The sequence below is a fragment of the Lagopus muta genome, chromosome 37 (genome assembly GCF_023343835.1).
Source record: "Lagopus muta isolate bLagMut1 chromosome 37, bLagMut1 primary, whole genome shotgun sequence".
NCBI lineage: Eukaryota > Metazoa > Chordata > Aves > Galliformes > Phasianidae > Lagopus > Lagopus muta.
The window spans coordinates 23518-38224 of record NC_064469.1 but is presented as its reverse complement, the minus strand read 5'-3'; the positions used below and the strand labels follow the sequence as shown (position 1 = coordinate 38224).

General features: G+C 62.3%; 3 protein-coding genes across 3 annotated transcripts; 2 read left to right on the top strand and 1 right to left on the bottom strand.

Annotated features, from left to right (window-relative positions):
• The first annotated feature begins 505 nt into the window (after window positions 1–505).
• On the top strand, window positions 506–4392 carry TIMM50 (translocase of inner mitochondrial membrane 50). Its single transcript, XM_048930285.1, has 11 exons — window positions 506–692; window positions 774–924; window positions 1009–1040; window positions 2496–2517; window positions 2775–2833; window positions 3082–3201; window positions 3288–3392; window positions 3475–3573; window positions 3672–3828; window positions 3917–4023; window positions 4123–4392. The coding sequence occupies exons 1-11, from the start codon at window positions 543–545 to the stop codon at window positions 4225–4227; spliced, it is 1107 nt and encodes a 368-aa protein (XP_048786242.1). The 5' UTR covers window positions 506–542; the 3' UTR covers window positions 4228–4392.
• Window positions 4393–4490: 98 nt separating this feature from the next.
• Window positions 4491–7795, top strand: DLL3 (delta like canonical Notch ligand 3). The gene is given in 8 exon segments (XM_048930286.1): window positions 4491–5313; window positions 5442–5499; window positions 5884–6127; window positions 6197–6252; window positions 6345–6617; window positions 6694–7115; window positions 7117–7145; window positions 7216–7795. Coding segments are annotated over 8 exon segments (1590 nt in total). The 5' UTR covers window positions 4491–4974; the 3' UTR covers window positions 7385–7795.
• A 1692-nt stretch (window positions 7796–9487) lies between these two features.
• On the bottom strand, window positions 9488–14378 carry LOC125686381 (uncharacterized). The gene is made up of 5 exons (XM_048930287.1): window positions 14090–14378; window positions 13419–13475; window positions 12523–12687; window positions 10723–10749; window positions 9488–10643 (listed from the first exon to the last, which is right to left on the bottom strand). The coding sequence occupies exons 1-5, from the start codon at window positions 14307–14309 to the stop codon at window positions 10504–10506; spliced, it is 609 nt and encodes a 202-aa protein (XP_048786244.1). The 5' UTR covers window positions 14310–14378; the 3' UTR covers window positions 9488–10503.
• Window positions 14379–14707: the final 329 nt, after the last annotated feature.

Here is a 14707-nt window from a genome sequence, read left to right as displayed (position 1 = left end):
GCGGCGCTCCGAGGCGAGACTTTCCTGTCCGGGCCTCCACCCTTCCAGCGTCTCTTCCTCCGCCGCTGCTTTGCGCTCTCACGGCCCCCCACAGCCGTCCGCGTCTCCTCCGGGGAAGAGGCGGCGGCGGCGCGACTTACACGGCGTGCTTCCGGGAGGGCGCGGGGGGTGATGGGCATTGTAGGCACTGCTAGCCAGTCTGCGCCGAGCGCGCGGCATGCCGGGAAGCGTGGCAGCGGGAGACGGCGCGGAGCTTTCAGCCAATCAGACCCGGCCGCGGGGGTTGTCGGGAAGCGTGGCGACAGGGATGATAGCGCGGTGCGCAGCTCGTCGGGGAAACGCGGGGCTTCCAGCCAATCAGCGCCGACCGCTGGGCATGCCGGGAAGCGTCGCTATTGGAGACGGCGCGGCGCTGCAGCCTATCAGCGGTCCGCGCGCTGCACGCCGGGAAGCGCGGCGCTTTCAGCCAGTCATCAGCAGCGACCGCTGGGCACGCCGGGAAGCGTGGCTTTCCCAGCCCTAGAGACGAGCGCTGCGGGAAAATGGCGGCGACGGCGGCGGCGCGTGGGGCCCGCATCGCCCTCGCGGCCCACCGGGCCCTCGCCGCGCTGAGTCGCGCCGTGAGCAGCAGCGGTGCGGGCACTTCCGGTACGGAAGCGGTGCTGCAGGAACGGCTACGGCAGCAGCAGGCGGTAGGAGGCGTGGGAAGGGCCGGTCCTGAGGGCTCGGTGCTCGCAGCGGAGCCTCCGGGCCTCACGGTCATCCTTACGCAGGGCCTGGAGGGAACCCCGGGGCGGCCGAACCCCGGTAATGAGGAGGAGGAGCAGCGGAGGAAGCAGCGTTTGGCAGCCGTTCGGCGGCTGGCCCTGCGGCTGGCGGGGCTGCTGGGTGCCGGTACCGGCATCACCATCATCTACATCTTCGGTAAGGACCCCCGCGGTGCTGCAGTCCGATCCCCGCCCCCCACCCAACCCCAAACCCCGCCTCACGTTCTCCCCTCCTTCCCAGGCAGCAACGCCGTGGATGAACACGGAGCCAAGGTGAGCTGCGTGTCCCCGCACCGGTGATCCGTGTTGGGAATGGCCAAATAATTGTTGTCAGGACGGTATTTCTGATAAAAAGCGGATTTTATTCGCGATTGCAATGTCAGGAGCAGCGCTAAGGCACAATGACAGCTTTTCCCTTACGAAGGCAGGCTGAGGGAGCTGGGCTCGTTCAGCATGGAGGAAAGAAGGCTGCGGGGTTCATTGCAGCCTGCAGTGCCTAAAGAGAGCCTGCAGACAGGAGGGGAGTCAGCTCTGTGCAAGGGTTGGTAACAGCAGGACGAGGGGAAATGGTTTGGAGTCAAGGGAGGGCAGATGGAGGTTGGATGTCTGTGCTGTGAGAGCGGTGAGGGGCTGAACAGCTGCCCAGAGAGGCTGTGATGCCCCGTCCATCCCTGGAGGTGTTGGAGGCCAGGTTGGGGGCCTGGGCTGCCTGGTGTGGTGTTAAATGTGGATGTTGGTGGCCCTGCGTGTGGCAGGGGATCGGGGCTTCGTGACCCTTGAGGTCCCTTCCACCCCTGGCCATTCTGTGATTCTTTGTACCCCTTTTTACCTGCCCCCCTCCCCCGTTTCCCCATTGGCTGGGTGCTCCAGGTTCACAATCTTCTCCAAGGTTTCCATTTGTTCATTGCTGTCTTGCATTCAGCTGCCACCCCCTTGTTTCCGAGATGTCTCAGTGCTCTCCTTGTATTCATATGGTGATTTTTCTTCAAACCCTTCGTTAAACAAAGAACACCGGGGGATGGAGGGGGGGATGCCAGGCCTTCCCGATGTCTCTTCAGGCTCTTCCTTGGGCATGCCACGATTTGCTCTCTGGTGCATATCGTGCAGGGTATTCCTGCAATATGCACGGCAAAATATGCCTATATACACCTGTATGCTGAGCACGCATTCCCGAGGAAGGTTCTCTAGAAGATAAGCGATGCAAACTATCAGAACCTCTCCTAAGTAAAGTAAAAAAGACTCCCGACAAGATCTGTGCCAGCGGAGACCATGAAATAAAAAAAAATAGGATTTAGTTCTAATGCAGAAACATTTGACTCCTAAATCCATCACGGCTCTGCACTGCCCTCAAAACCAACCGGGGGAGGCTTCCCATTTCGTGGTGGCTTTTATTCCCCCCCCTTCCCCCTCCCCCCATCCAAAGCCCCTTTATGGGGCCGTCTGAGAAGAGCCATCAGGGTTTGATGTGCGGCCTGGGGGGGAGCTGTGAATTGTTCCCCTTCATCCGGGGCTGTTGGGACATCAAAAGGGCAGGGGGAAAATAGCCAGGGGGTGACAAAGCAATCGGCAGGATGGTGAGAAAATCAACGAGGGGCATCCACGGGCGGAAGGAAGCGCTGCTAGCACAGGAAAACCACCTCACCTAGCTGTAAATCACCCTGCCTGGGGTTCCCTCTTCCCACCCTTTTGGTCGTGGTTTTTCTTGCATTTGTTTTCCTTTCCCTGCAGGTCCCCGATGAGTTTGATGGTGGTGAGTAACAAACGGAGCAGGGGGGGGGAGGCGGCAGCGGCCCTTGCAGGGGATGGGGGACAAGTTGTGTCCCCTGGGCTGCTTTGACACATGGCAGCGGCCTTTTGTGATGTTGTTAGCACCAGCTGGTTGCCCCAGCGGGGCTTTTTGTCCTACGTGTTGTTTCTTTTTATTTCTATGGGGATGGTAGGAAGAAAGAGATTGGGATTTTCACCCTCCTTGAGACCCCATGCATTCACCCATGCTTGGTTCCACAGACCCTGTGGGCATCCAGCAGCTCCGCAGGACATATAAGTACTTCAAGGACTACAGGCAGGTGCGTGGGGCTTTGGGTTTTTATCTCCTTTTGGGGCCGTTCTTGTTGGAAGCCTTGCTGATGTCAGCAGCAGCAGCACTTTAAGACCCCCGTGCTCTTCGGGGGGATCTTTGCCCTCATCCTGGCGACGTCGTGGCCTGGTTTTGGGGTTTTACTGTGGATCTTATTGGGGGGGGGGATTCTCATCCCTATTTGAAGGGCCTTTGTCCCAGCATTGGTGGCCTGTCTCTTGCTCTTTCTCAATCAAGATGATCATCGAGCCCACCAGTGCCAAGCTGCTGCCAGACCCTCTGCGTGAGCCCTACTACCAGCCTCCCTACACTCTGGTCATCGAGCTCACCGACGTCTTGCTGCACCCTGAATGGTCGGTGAGTGGCAGCCCGTTGTTCCTGCCTCCATTCCCCTGCTGACAGCCTCATCTCTTGCCCCCTTCTGCCTCCTTCCTCTGCTCCAGCTCATCACTGGCTGGCGTTTCAAGAAGCGTCCGGGCATCGACAGCCTCCTGCAGCAGCTCGCGCCGCTCTACGAGATCGTCATCTTCACCTCCGAAACGGGCATGGTGTGTGCAGCCGTGGGGAAGGGGCTGCAGCCCAAAGGTGGGCTCGACTCGACCCCCCCCCTACTCGTCTTTCTATCCCCAGACTGCCTTCCCCCTCATCGACAGCATCGACCCGCACGGCTTCATCTCCTACCGCCTCTTCCGCGACGCCACCCGTTACATGGATGGGCACCACGTCAAGGTGGGGACGGGGAGAGGGATGAGGGACACGTCGGTGCCCCCCCCCCCCCGCCCCCCCGGCCCTATGGCAGCCCTTCTCTGTCCCCTATCCACCCCCAGGACATCTCCTGCCTCAACAGAGATCCTGCCAAGGTGGTGGTGGTGGACTGCCGCAAGGAAGCCTTCTGCCTGCAGCCCTACAACGGCCTGGCGCTGCGCCGCTGGGACGGCAGCTCCGATGATCGCGCCCTCTACGACCTCACTGCTTTCCTTAAAAGTGAGGAGAAAAAAAAAAAACACCCCCACATCCTGCCCAGCACCTCTCCCTGCCCAGCCCTGATGTGTTCCCACCCCGCTTCCCTCAGCCATTGCCCTCAGTGGTGTTGAAGACGTGAGGAGCGTGCTGGAGAACTACGCGCTGGAGGACGATCCGCTGGCGGCTTTTAAACGCCGCCGGTCGCAGCTGGAGGAGGTGAGGAGGCTGGGAGAAGACGTGGGAGAGTGAGGAAGGCGCCAAGGTGCAGCAACATCTGAATGGCGACGGGTGTTTTGTGCTCTGGTTGGGATGCAGGAGGAGCAGCAGCGTTTGGCTGAGATGGCGCAGGGCAAGAAGCCGACGGGGCTCTTCCTGGGCGCCCTGGCTGGCCGTCTCTGGGCACGATCCAAGCAGCAGTGATGGCCCAAGATGTTGTCATCGTGTCACCAGGACGTTGTCATCGCGTTTACTGCATGCTTGGACTTTACTGGTGGTCCTGGCGCTGTGTCTGAGCTACATTTCTTTTTTTTGTTTTGTTATTTTGGGAGGTTTGGCTCCGCGAGGGTGAATAAAGGGTTACGTGGAGCCGTGGGGATTCTGCTGCTGCTTTTGTCATGGGGGGCAGGGAGTGTTGTCACCTCTCCCGCTGTCCTGGGGCCTGTGGGAGGATGGAAGAAGCACAGGGGGGGGGCTGCCTCCCCCCCTTTTCCCCCCTATGGGGGTGTGCTGTAGGTGGGGTCGGAGGTGTGGTTTATAACAGGATGGGGCCTGGTCCTTATCAGGGGGTTCCAGGGGTGGCAGCGGGTTCAGACCCTGCTGAGCTCTGGGACCACGTGGGAGCCCCCCACCCCACTGTACCCCAGCACCGGGCCATGGCTCTGCTGCTCCTGGCTGCCATCCTTGCCCTGCTGTGCCCTTCCGTGGTGAGCGCACCCTGCAGGGGCTCAGGATGCCCTTTGGCAGGGATTTTTGGCTCAGGGGGATTCCCTTTGCTTTGCTTTGGGTGCTTGGCTGGGCATCTTTGTCCTTGAAGCTCTGAAAAGAAGGGGAGGAGGGGAGGGGGGCAGCGGCGCCTTTGTGGGATGTTCTGAATTACCCTCGGAGCAGGGGGTGCTGAGGGGTCTTTGGTAGGGGTCAGTTTGGAGGAGTTTGGGGGATGGATGAGGGATGGCGGTGGGAGGAATCCCAAGGGCGTCCTTCCGTAGGGTGCTGGCGTGCAAGCAGGGGCTTTGGGGTGCTGTGGGGAACTGGAAGGAGAAGGGGGGGATTGGGGATCCTGATGCCCACCTGCAGGTGCAGCTGGCTGGGGTGCTGGAGCTGCGGGTGCTGTCGGCGTGGGGGGGGCCGTGCAGGGGCCCCCCTTCTTGTCGCCTCGTTTTCCGTCTCTGTTTGCGCCCCTCCATGGGGATTGGCTGCAGTCTGGGGGCCGCTCAGAGCCCCCCCGGCCCCCCTCCAACCCCAGGGGCTCCACGCATTCTTCGCTTGCCCTTCGCCTTCCCTTGGCCGGTGAGGATTTCCCCCAGCCCACCCTGATGGAGCCAAGGCTTGGGCTTCTCCAGGATCTTACAAATGCCCTTCCTGTGCCTCCCTTCCCCCCCATCTCCCCCCACGTCTTTGCTCCCCACTGCCACCAGGGCACTGTCTCCCTCATCATCGAGTCCTGGCGGCTGGAGGAGGCCAAGGGCCCCGGAGGTGAGTAGGGAATTAATGGGGGCTCGAAGGGGGGCATCCTTAGGGACCAGAGAGTCCTGTGGGAGCAGGGAGTGGGAAGAGAATCGTTTGGTCATTAGGGGAGATGAAAGGAGGCGGGTGGGAGGTGGGGATGAATGAAGGGGAGCAGCTACTGCAAAGCAGAGTTGAGGGGGGGAAGAAGCCCTGGGTGCCTGGTGAGGGGCTGGCGAGGGGGAGTTCATGTAATCTGAAGGAGATTCGATGTTCGGGGCTGGGGGGGCAGCTGTGCAAGAGGGGCAGATGGAGGTCAGGGGGGTGGAGGGCGAAGGGGAGCCCGTGGGCACAGAAGGGGGCTGTCAGGGATAAAAGGAGGGGGTCCTGCTGCTCTCACTGATGTCTGCCCAGGTCCCCAGAGCCGGTTGCTGGGACGTGCGGTGGCACAGCAGCGCTTGGTGCCGGGGGGTCCGTGGCAGGGGGGTGCCGGGGGGGGGCTGCGCTTCAGCACTCGCCTGCGTTGCCGCCTTCCCGCCCGTGGCCCCCGCTGCCTCCCCCCCTGCTCCCCCTGCATCCGTCGCTGCCTCCCTTACTCTGCCGCCTGCCGCGTCCCCCCACGCCGTCGCTGCCGGCCTCTGTGCTGCGCCCACCGTGAGTGCCCACCCTCTCCCCATCCGGCTCCGTTCTGTCCCCACCGCCTTCTGATCCCTGTCCCCGTGCAGAGGGCTGTGGGGGCTGATGGCCGGGGCTGCACCCTTTCCAGCGCTAACAGCACGGTAAGTGACACCTCCAAAATGACCCCCATGCTCTTGCCACCACCACCCGGGGCTTCCTTCAGGATGAGTCCCGTGCCCCCATTTGCAGGCCTACAGGAGCGACGCTTGCGGGGCTGCGCTGCGACCCCCCCGGCCCAATATGGCCCCCGTCACCCAAAGCCCCTGAAACGGCGGAGAAAATCCCCGTGCCGGATCCGCTGCCGGAGGCATCGCCGTCACCCTGTGCCCTGGGGCCGTGCTTCAATGGAGGCGCCTGTGCGCCTGCCCCCAACTCCGGGGCTGGCTACAGCTGCCGCTGCCCCCCCGGCTTCCACGGCTCCAACTGCGAGCGCCGTGCCGACCGCTGCGCCAACCGCCTCTGCCTGCACGGTGAGCGACCCGCGGCTCCTTTCCTGCCTCGCTGCGCCTCCCCCCGGCCGGCGCTGACCCCCGTCTCCGCCTTCAGGTGGGCACTGCCTGGATCTGGGTCACAGCGTCATCTGCAAATGCCAACCCGGTTTCTCGGGGGCACGATGCGAAAACAACGTGGACGACTGCAGCCCCAACCCCTGTGCCAACGGCGGCACCTGCGTGGACGGCACCAACAGCTTCAGCTGCTCCTGCACCCTGGGCTACGCTGGAGACGACTGCCGCCAGCGCGCTGATGCTTGTGCCTCGGGGCCCTGCCTGCACGGTGCTACTTGCTACACCCACTTCTCCGGTCACGTCTGTGCCTGTCCCCCCGGTTACATGGGACCCCGTTGCGAGGAGGAGGTGGGGGGGGGCCCAGCTGCCCCCTACCGCCGGCCCCCGGCTCCCTTGGCCCTTGCCTGCGCCCTCCCCATAGCTCTGCTGGGCCCTGGGCTGGGTTTGGTGCTGGCAGCTCGGGGGGTGGCGACGGAGGCCAGGGGGCGAGAGGTGAGAGCGGGGCTGCTGGGGGGCTTTGGGGGGCGATAAGGGCAGCGCCTGAAGGGCTTCACCTCTGCAGCGGCCGCACATTGGAGCCAATGAGGGCCCCCAGCCTGAGCCTTCCTGGGCTGGAGCAGCAGCTGCCCCGTGCCTCTGCCACCCAGGTAGGGTCTGAGCAAGAGAGGGGGGCCGCCGTCCAGGCTCAGCACTTGGCTCTTCTTCGTTCCCCTTTTCCAGGTCTGAGGTGACAGTAATGAACTTCCACCCCAGCCACGTCCTTTGGGGTCACTTCCTCCATAAACCCCCTTGCGAGGTCCCTGCCGGCTGCAGTGCTGCTGTTCGGCCACGGCAGGGGATGCAGGGAGGATGCACAGCAGCTGGAGGCCAAGCGAGGATGAAGATGGGCCCCGCTGCGGGCCAACGGTGCTGCAGCTGGAGGCTGCGGGGGCTGCAGGCAAAATACAGAGAGCATCATTTAAAAAACAAACAAAACCAGCAGAGGTGCAGATGTGGATTTGAGTCTTCGGTTTTGCTCCTAAAGAGCAGCTTTGATGGATGGGATTTGTACCCTGGCAGAGAGAGCTGCGGGGGTGGCACCGTGCGGCCCAAGGGAGCAGCGGGGTCCAAGGGCTGCTGAGAGCACGGCTGGAGCAGATGGGGGTCTGTTCCACAACCCTGATGTCACCTACAGTGACACCTCGGCGCGACCCCCCCCCCCCGTGTCACCCATGTCATCCCCACCCTCAGCCCAATATCACCTCCCAGCATCACTCCTTGAAGTCACCCCCCCCCCTGTTCCCCCAACATCACCCCACTGTCCCCCCTTAGCAATGCCCCACCATCAGCAAAATCACTCCCCAGAGTCGCCCTCAGCATCGCCCCCTTCCCCCACCTCCCTCCCTGCTGTCACCCCCCCCCCCCCAGTCGCACCCCCACCATCACCCCAAATGTCAACCTGTCACCTGGGTCACCCCTCCACCAACCCCAACGTCACCCTAACGGCACCCCAACCACATCAGCTCCCCACCGTCAGCCCAACGATGTCACCCCCCCCCCCCCCCCCCCCCCCCCAGCGATACCCCCCCCACCATCACCCCGGTGTCACCCCAATGTCACCCCTAAGTCGTGCCCCAATATCACCCAGCAACGCCGCCTCCCACCATCAGCCCACTACAAAGAAATCAATCTTCATACACCACTCCCCCCCCCCCAGTGCCCCCCTTGGGGGACCCTCAGAACCCCCAGCACCCCACTGAGCCCAGCAGTGCACTCCAGTGCCCCTCAGAACCCATTGGGAAGCACCGGGGGGGGGGGGGCTCGGAGGGACTCTGATGGCCATTAGGAGTCTCTGGGGGGACACTGAAGGGCACTCGGGGGCTCTGAGGGGCACTGGGGGTCTCTGAAGCACGCTGGGGGGGCTCTGAGGGGTCCTGGGGGGGTTCTGAGGGACTCTGATGGGCACCGGGGGGCTCTGAGGCTCACTGAAGGGCATTGAGGGGTTCTGAGGGGCGCTGAATGGCACTTGGGGGGGCACTGCAGGCTTCTGAGGGGCGCTGATGGGTACAGGGGGGGTCTGGGGGAAAGTGGGGGGCACTGAGGGCCTCTGGGGGGCTCTGAGGGTCTCTGATGGGCACTGGGGGGCACTCAGGGGGCTCTGAGAGGCTCTGATGGGTGCTGGGGGGGGGCTCTGAGGGAAGTGGGGGGGCGCTTAGGGCGTCTGGGAGGCATTGGGGTGCACTGATGGGGACTGGGGGGGGGGGCTCTGAGGTGATTTTAAGGGGCACTGGGGGTCTCTGAGGGACACTGGGGGGCACTGGGGGGCAGTGGGGGGCTCTGGGGTGCACTGGGGGGGCACTGGGGGGCGGGGGGGGGTCACTGGGGAATGAGAAGAGATGGAGTGGGGGGAGGGACGTTGGGGTCCTGGAGGTGACAATGAGGTGCTGGGGGAGACAGTGGGGTCCTCAGTGTGACAGTGGGGCGCTGGGGGGGGGGGGGGGGGGGGGGATAAAAGGGGGTCCTGAAGGTGACAGCGAGTTGCTAGAGGGGGGATGGGACACTGGGATCCTGAGGGTGACTGTGGGGCCCAAGGGGGGGGGGGGGGGACACAGTGGGGTCTTTATGGGGACTTTGAGGTGACAATGAGGTTGGGGGGGGGGGGGGGGGATGTACAGTGGGGTCCTGGGGGTGACAATGGGATCTGGGGGGGGGGGAAAAGGGACAATGGGGTCCTTAGGGTGACAATGAGGTGCTGGTGGGGGCCTCTGTGGGGTCCATGGGGCTCAGTGACCCCCCCCCCCCCAACCAATGGGGCACAGGAAGGAGGGGGGGGGATGAAGAGAGGGGGGGGGGGGTGGGTTCACATTTCCCTTTATTCCAAAAATCCCTTTCAAGTGTACAAAAAAAAGCCCCCTACAAACCCATTAATTAATTACATCTCATTAAAAAGCCCCAACGGGTGCAAAAAACATCGCGAATGGCATCAGCTGCCCCCCCCCGGGGGGGCAATCAGAAAAGAGCCCGGGGGGGGGGGGGGGGGGGGGGGGAGAAAAGCTCAATTGTGGGGTAGAAACGGTCAGTTTGGGGGTAGAAAAGCTCGATTTTGGGGGAGAGCCCCATTTTGAGGGAAAAAAGCCCCTTTTTGGGGGGGAAAAAGAACTCTTTTGGGGGAAAAAACGTTCAATTTTGGGGGAGAAAAGTTGTATTTTGGGTTAAAATGCCTCATTTTGGGATAGAAGTGGTCAATTTTAGGACAGAAAGGCTGAATTTTGGGGGGGAAACGTCCCATTTTGGGGGGAAAATGACTCATTTTGGGTTAGAAAAGCTCTGTTGGGTGGGGAAAATATCCATTTTTGGGGAGAAAAGCTCTATTTTTAGGGGAAAAAAGAGCTGTTTTGGTATTGAAATACCCAATTTGGGATAAAGGAGCTCAGTTTGCGGGAAGAAAATTCAGATTTTGAGGGAAAAAATGGTTCATGGGGGGAAAAATGAGATAGAAATGCACAATTTTGGGGTCAAAATGGCCACTTTTGGGCCGTTTGGAGCGGAGAAGCTGAGTTTTGGGGTAAAAGAGTCCTTTTTGGGGAATAGAAAAGCCTATTTTGTGGGGAGAAAAGTATATTTTGGGGAGGAAAGTGGGATTTTAGGGGAGAAAATGTCATGATTTGGGGGAGAAAAGTGGCATTTCAGGGGAGAGGAGTCGCATTTGGGGGAGAAAAGTGGCATTTTGGGGGAGAAAATGTCATGATTTGGGGACAAAAGCAGCATTTTTGGGGCAGGAAGAAGTGGGGAGTCATTTTTGGGGGATAGCAAAGCCCCATTTGGGGCAGCAGAGCCCATTTTTTTGGGGTAAGAAACGGCGTTTTGGGGTTCAGGCGTCAGTGCTGCCCATCAGCGTCTCTTTGTCGATGCTGTGGCTCCGGCGGCCCCAGAATTGGGTGATGCCACAGCGGGTGACAACCAGGACAGCCAGCGCCAGCGTCACCACCAGCAGCAGCGCCAGCAGCAGGGCTGGGGATGGGAGGTGACAGCGTTAATTGGGGGGGGGGACACACAGTGTCACCTGGGGGGGGGTCAGGGGGATGCTCACCTGTGGGGTGCCAGCTGCTGCTGTCACCTGGAGGGAGAGGGGGAGAAGGGGGTCACTGTGCCGTCCCCATTGCTGTCGTCTCCCCCCCCAACTTTCCCTCCCCTCAATGTCCTCCCTCAGTGCCCCCCATCCCCTCCTCATTGTCCCCACAATGTCCCCAGTTCTGTCCCAACGCCCCCAATTGTTCCCCTCAATGTTCCCCCCCCATCCCCCCAGCTCCCACTGTCCCTCAGCCCCATCCCTTCCTTACTGTTCCCACAATGTCCCCAGCCCTGTTCCCAACCCCCCCATTGTCCCCATGCCATCCCCACAATGTCCCCCTGTTATCCCACAGTGACCCCACAGTGTCCCTATGCCCCCCCCACCCCCCACGACCCCATTCCCATCCCCTCACTGTCCCCCCAAAATCCCCTCATAAGTGTCCCCCCCACCAGCTGTCCCCATTGTATCCCTCACCACATTCTCCCCATTGTCCCTCTGATGTCCCCCCAGTGTCCCCCCAATGTCCCCATGGCGTCCCCACATCACCCCACATCACATGTCCCCCCCAGTGTCCCCATGCAGTCCCAATGCCCACTCACTGTCCCCATGGTGTCCCCCCAGTACCCTCATGGTGCTCCTCCACTGTCCCCATGTTGTCCTCCCCACTGTCCCCCCCCCAGCCCCCACCGTGTCCCCCCTAATGTCCCCATGCTCCCCCCCACGCTGTCCCCATGTCACCCCTCCACTATCCCCATGTTGTCCCCCCCAGTGCTCCCCCCACCGTCCCCCCACTGTCCCCATATTGTCCTCCACAGTGTCCCCCCTAATATCCCCATGTCGCCCCCCCACTGTCCCCACGCTGCCCCCCCTAATATCCCCATGTTCCCCCCCACGCTGTCCCCATGTCACCCCTCCACTGTCCCCACGTTGTCCCCCCTAGTGTTCCCCCCCACCATCCCCCTAATATCCCCATGTTGTCCTCCCCACTGTCCCCCCCCCAGCCCCCACCGTGTCCCCCCTAATATCCCCATGTCATCCCCCCCACTGTCCCCATGCTGTCCCCCCTACTATCCCCATGTCGCCCCCCACGCTGTCCCCCATGTCACCCCTGCACTGTCCCCATGCTGTCCCCCCCAGCATTCCCCCCACTGTCCCCATATTGTCCTCCCCACTGTCCCCCCCCAGCCCCCATGGTGTCTCCCCACTGCCCCCCTGCCATCCCCCCACTGTCCCCACGCTGCCCCCCCTAATATCCCCATGCTCCCCCCCACACTGTCCCCATGTCACCCCTCCACTATCCCCATGTTGTCCCCCCCAGCATTCCCCACACTGTCCCCATGTTGTCCTCCCCAGTGTTCCCCCCACTGTCCCCCCCCCAGCCCCCACCGTGTCCCCCCTAATATCCCCATGTTGCCCCCCCACTGTCCCCACGCTGCCCCCCCTAATGTCCCCATGCTCCCCCCCACGCTGTCCCCATGTCACCCCTCCACTATCCCCATGTTGTCCTCCCCAGTGTTCCCCCCACTGTCCCCCCCCCAGCCCCCACCGTGTCCCCCCTAATATCCCCACATCACCCCCCCACTGTCCCCACGCTGTCCCCCTAATATCCCCATGTTCCCCCCCACGCTGTCCCCACATCACCCCTCCACTGTCCCCACGTTGTCCCCCCCAGCATTCCCCCCATGTTGTCCTCCCCACTGTCCCCCCCCCCAGCCTCCACGGTGTCCCCCCTTATTTCCCCATGTTGCCCCCATGTCACCCCCCCACTGTCCCCCCCTGCCACCCGTCCCCCGTCCCCACGCTGCCCCCCCCCAGTACCGCTCCGGCAGCGCTGCAGACACTCCTCCCTGTTCCGGTAGTTGTTGCGGTTCCCCCGGCAGCCGCCGTAGATGAAGGGCCGGCAGTCGCGATGTTCGGGGCTGTGGAACCAGCGCTGGAAGGCGGCGCGGCACGGCCCGGTCAGGGGGGGGGCAACGCAGTGATCTGTGGGTACGGGGGGGGGGGGGGACGACGGGGGAAGGGGCACAACAACGTCACCCGGAATCGTCACCTGGTTGTCTCTCATCACCACCTGGTGGTGGCACCCAGTTTTGTCACCCAGCCCTTGTCAGCCGGTTGTCACCCAGCAATTCCACCCAGTGGTGTCACCAACAAATGTCACCAAGAAATGCCACCCAGTTGTCACCCACCAATGTCACCCAACGGTGTCACCCAGCCATGCCACCCAGTTGTCACCCAGCAATGGCACCCATTTGCCACCCAGCAGTGTCACCCATTTGCCACCCAGCAGTGCCACCCAGTTGTCACCCACCAATATCACCAAGAAATGTCACCCAGTTGTCACCCAGCCGTGTCACCCAGCAGTATCAGCCAGTTGTCACCCAGCAATGTCACCCAGTTGCCACCCAGCAGCGTCACCAAGAAATGTCACCCAGTTGTCACCCAGCAATGTCACCCAGTTGCTACCCAGCAGTGTCACCAAGTTGTCACCCCGCAGTGTCACCCACTGGTGTCACCCAGTTGTTACCCTCTATCACCTGGTGGTGTCACCCTTTTGTGTCACCCGGTGGTCACCCAGCATTGTCACCCCAGTGCTGTCACCCAGCACTGACACGTGATGGTGTCACCCTGTGGTGTCGCCCTCCACTCCTGGCACTGTCACCCAGTGTCACCCGGTGGTGTCACCCCAACCCAATCCCCCGTGCTGGCGGTACCTTGGTAGGCAGAGTCCCACGGCGCGGTGACGTCCGGCGGTGGTGCTTTGCTGGGGGCTGTAGGGGTGTCACCATGTGTCCCCATTCGTTCCCACAGTGTCCCCATTCATTCCTACTGTTGTCCCTGTCTGTCCCTATTTGTCCCCATTTGTCCCCAAGGGGTGGGGGGACACTCAAAGGTTGGAGGGAAGACAAAAAGGGTTGGGCTAAAGGGGGAGGGGCCGAAAAGGGTGGGACAAAAGGGGAGGGCCCTAAAAGATGGGGATAAAAAGGGGAGGGGAGAAAAAAGGGATGGGCTTAAGATGGGGGGGGAGGGGAGGGGAGGGGGAGAGGCATGAAAGGGTGGAGACAACAGGAGAGGGGCTTCCGGGGGGGGGGCCATAAAAGATGAGGGTAAAAGGGGGAGGGGCCTTAAAAGGGTGGGACCCAAAAGGGGGGAGGAGCCTAAAAGGGCGGGGGGCACGGTGGGCGAGGCCTAAAGGCGGTCGAAATGGGAGGACCCCGAGGGAGGCGTGGCCTCGCGGCCCCTCCCCACTTCCGCTTCCCGTTAGGCCCCGCCCTCCCTTCTGTCCCTTCTCCCCCTCAAAAGTAATTCCCCCCCAAAGAAACCCCCCCCCCCCTTCCCCAAATCCCCGCTCCGTCCCGCCTCCCAGCTCCGCCCCCGCCCGTACCGTCACTCCCGGGCCCGCCCGGCACCCCCCCGCCGCCCGCGGGCAGCAGAAGCAGCAGCGCCAGCACCGGCCCCGCCGCCATGGCCCAGATGACGTCACTGCTGCGCGACGAGGCGCCGCCCGATGACCTCACGCAGGTGCGCAGCCAGGTGAGCAGCCACACCCCTTCCATCCCCGGCGGGGCAAATAGTGACATAGGCCACGCCCCCTTCGTTTGCATGGGGCGCGGGAAAGAGAGGAGGAAGAGCGCGGGGCATGATGGGGCGGATAGGAGCTGTGGGGCTCTATAGGGGCTGCGGGGCTCTATAGGGGCTGCGGGGCTCTATAGGGGCTGTGGGGCTCTATAGGGCTCTATAGGGGCTGTGGGGCTCTATAGGGGCTACAGGGTGGGCTGTGGGGGCTACAGAGCTCTATAGGGCTCTATAGGGTGCTGTGGGGCTCTATAGGATGCTATGGGGGCTATTGGGATCCTATATGGGCTATAGGGCACTATAGGGCACTGTGGCCTCTGTAGGTTGCTGTGAGGGCTGTGGGGCTCTATAGGATGCAATAGGGATCCAGTATGGGCTATAGGAAGCTGTGGTGTACTATGGGACTCTATAGGGTGCTATGGGGGCC

What these genes read in the sequence shown, in the direction of transcription:
- TIMM50 (XM_048930285.1), top strand. Translation starts at nt 543, where the DNA reads ATGGCGGCGACGGCGGCGGCGCGTGGGGCCCGCATCGCCCTCGCGGCC. An exon ending in TGGATGAACACGGAGCCAAG is followed by an intron (nt 1,041 to 2,495) that starts GTGAGCTGCGTG and finishes CTTTCCCTGCAG; the next exon opens with GTCCCCGATGAGTTTGATGG. An exon ending in CCTCACTGCTTTCCTTAAAA is followed by an intron (nt 3,829 to 3,916) that starts GTGAGGAGAAAA and finishes CGCTTCCCTCAG; the next exon opens with CCATTGCCCTCAGTGGTGTT.
- LOC125686381 (XM_048930287.1), bottom strand. Translation starts at nt 14,309, where the DNA reads ATGCAAACGAAGGGGGCGTGGCCTATGTCACTATTTGCCCCGCCGGGG. An exon ending in GGGCGGGCCCGGGAGTGACG is followed by an intron (nt 13,476 to 14,089) that starts GTACGGGCGGGG and finishes ACACCCCTACAG; the next exon opens with CCCCCAGCAAAGCACCACCG. An exon ending in TCTGCAGCGCTGCCGGAGCG is followed by an intron (nt 10,750 to 12,522) that starts GTACTGGGGGGG and finishes CTCTCCCTCCAG; the next exon opens with GTGACAGCAGCAGCTGGCAC.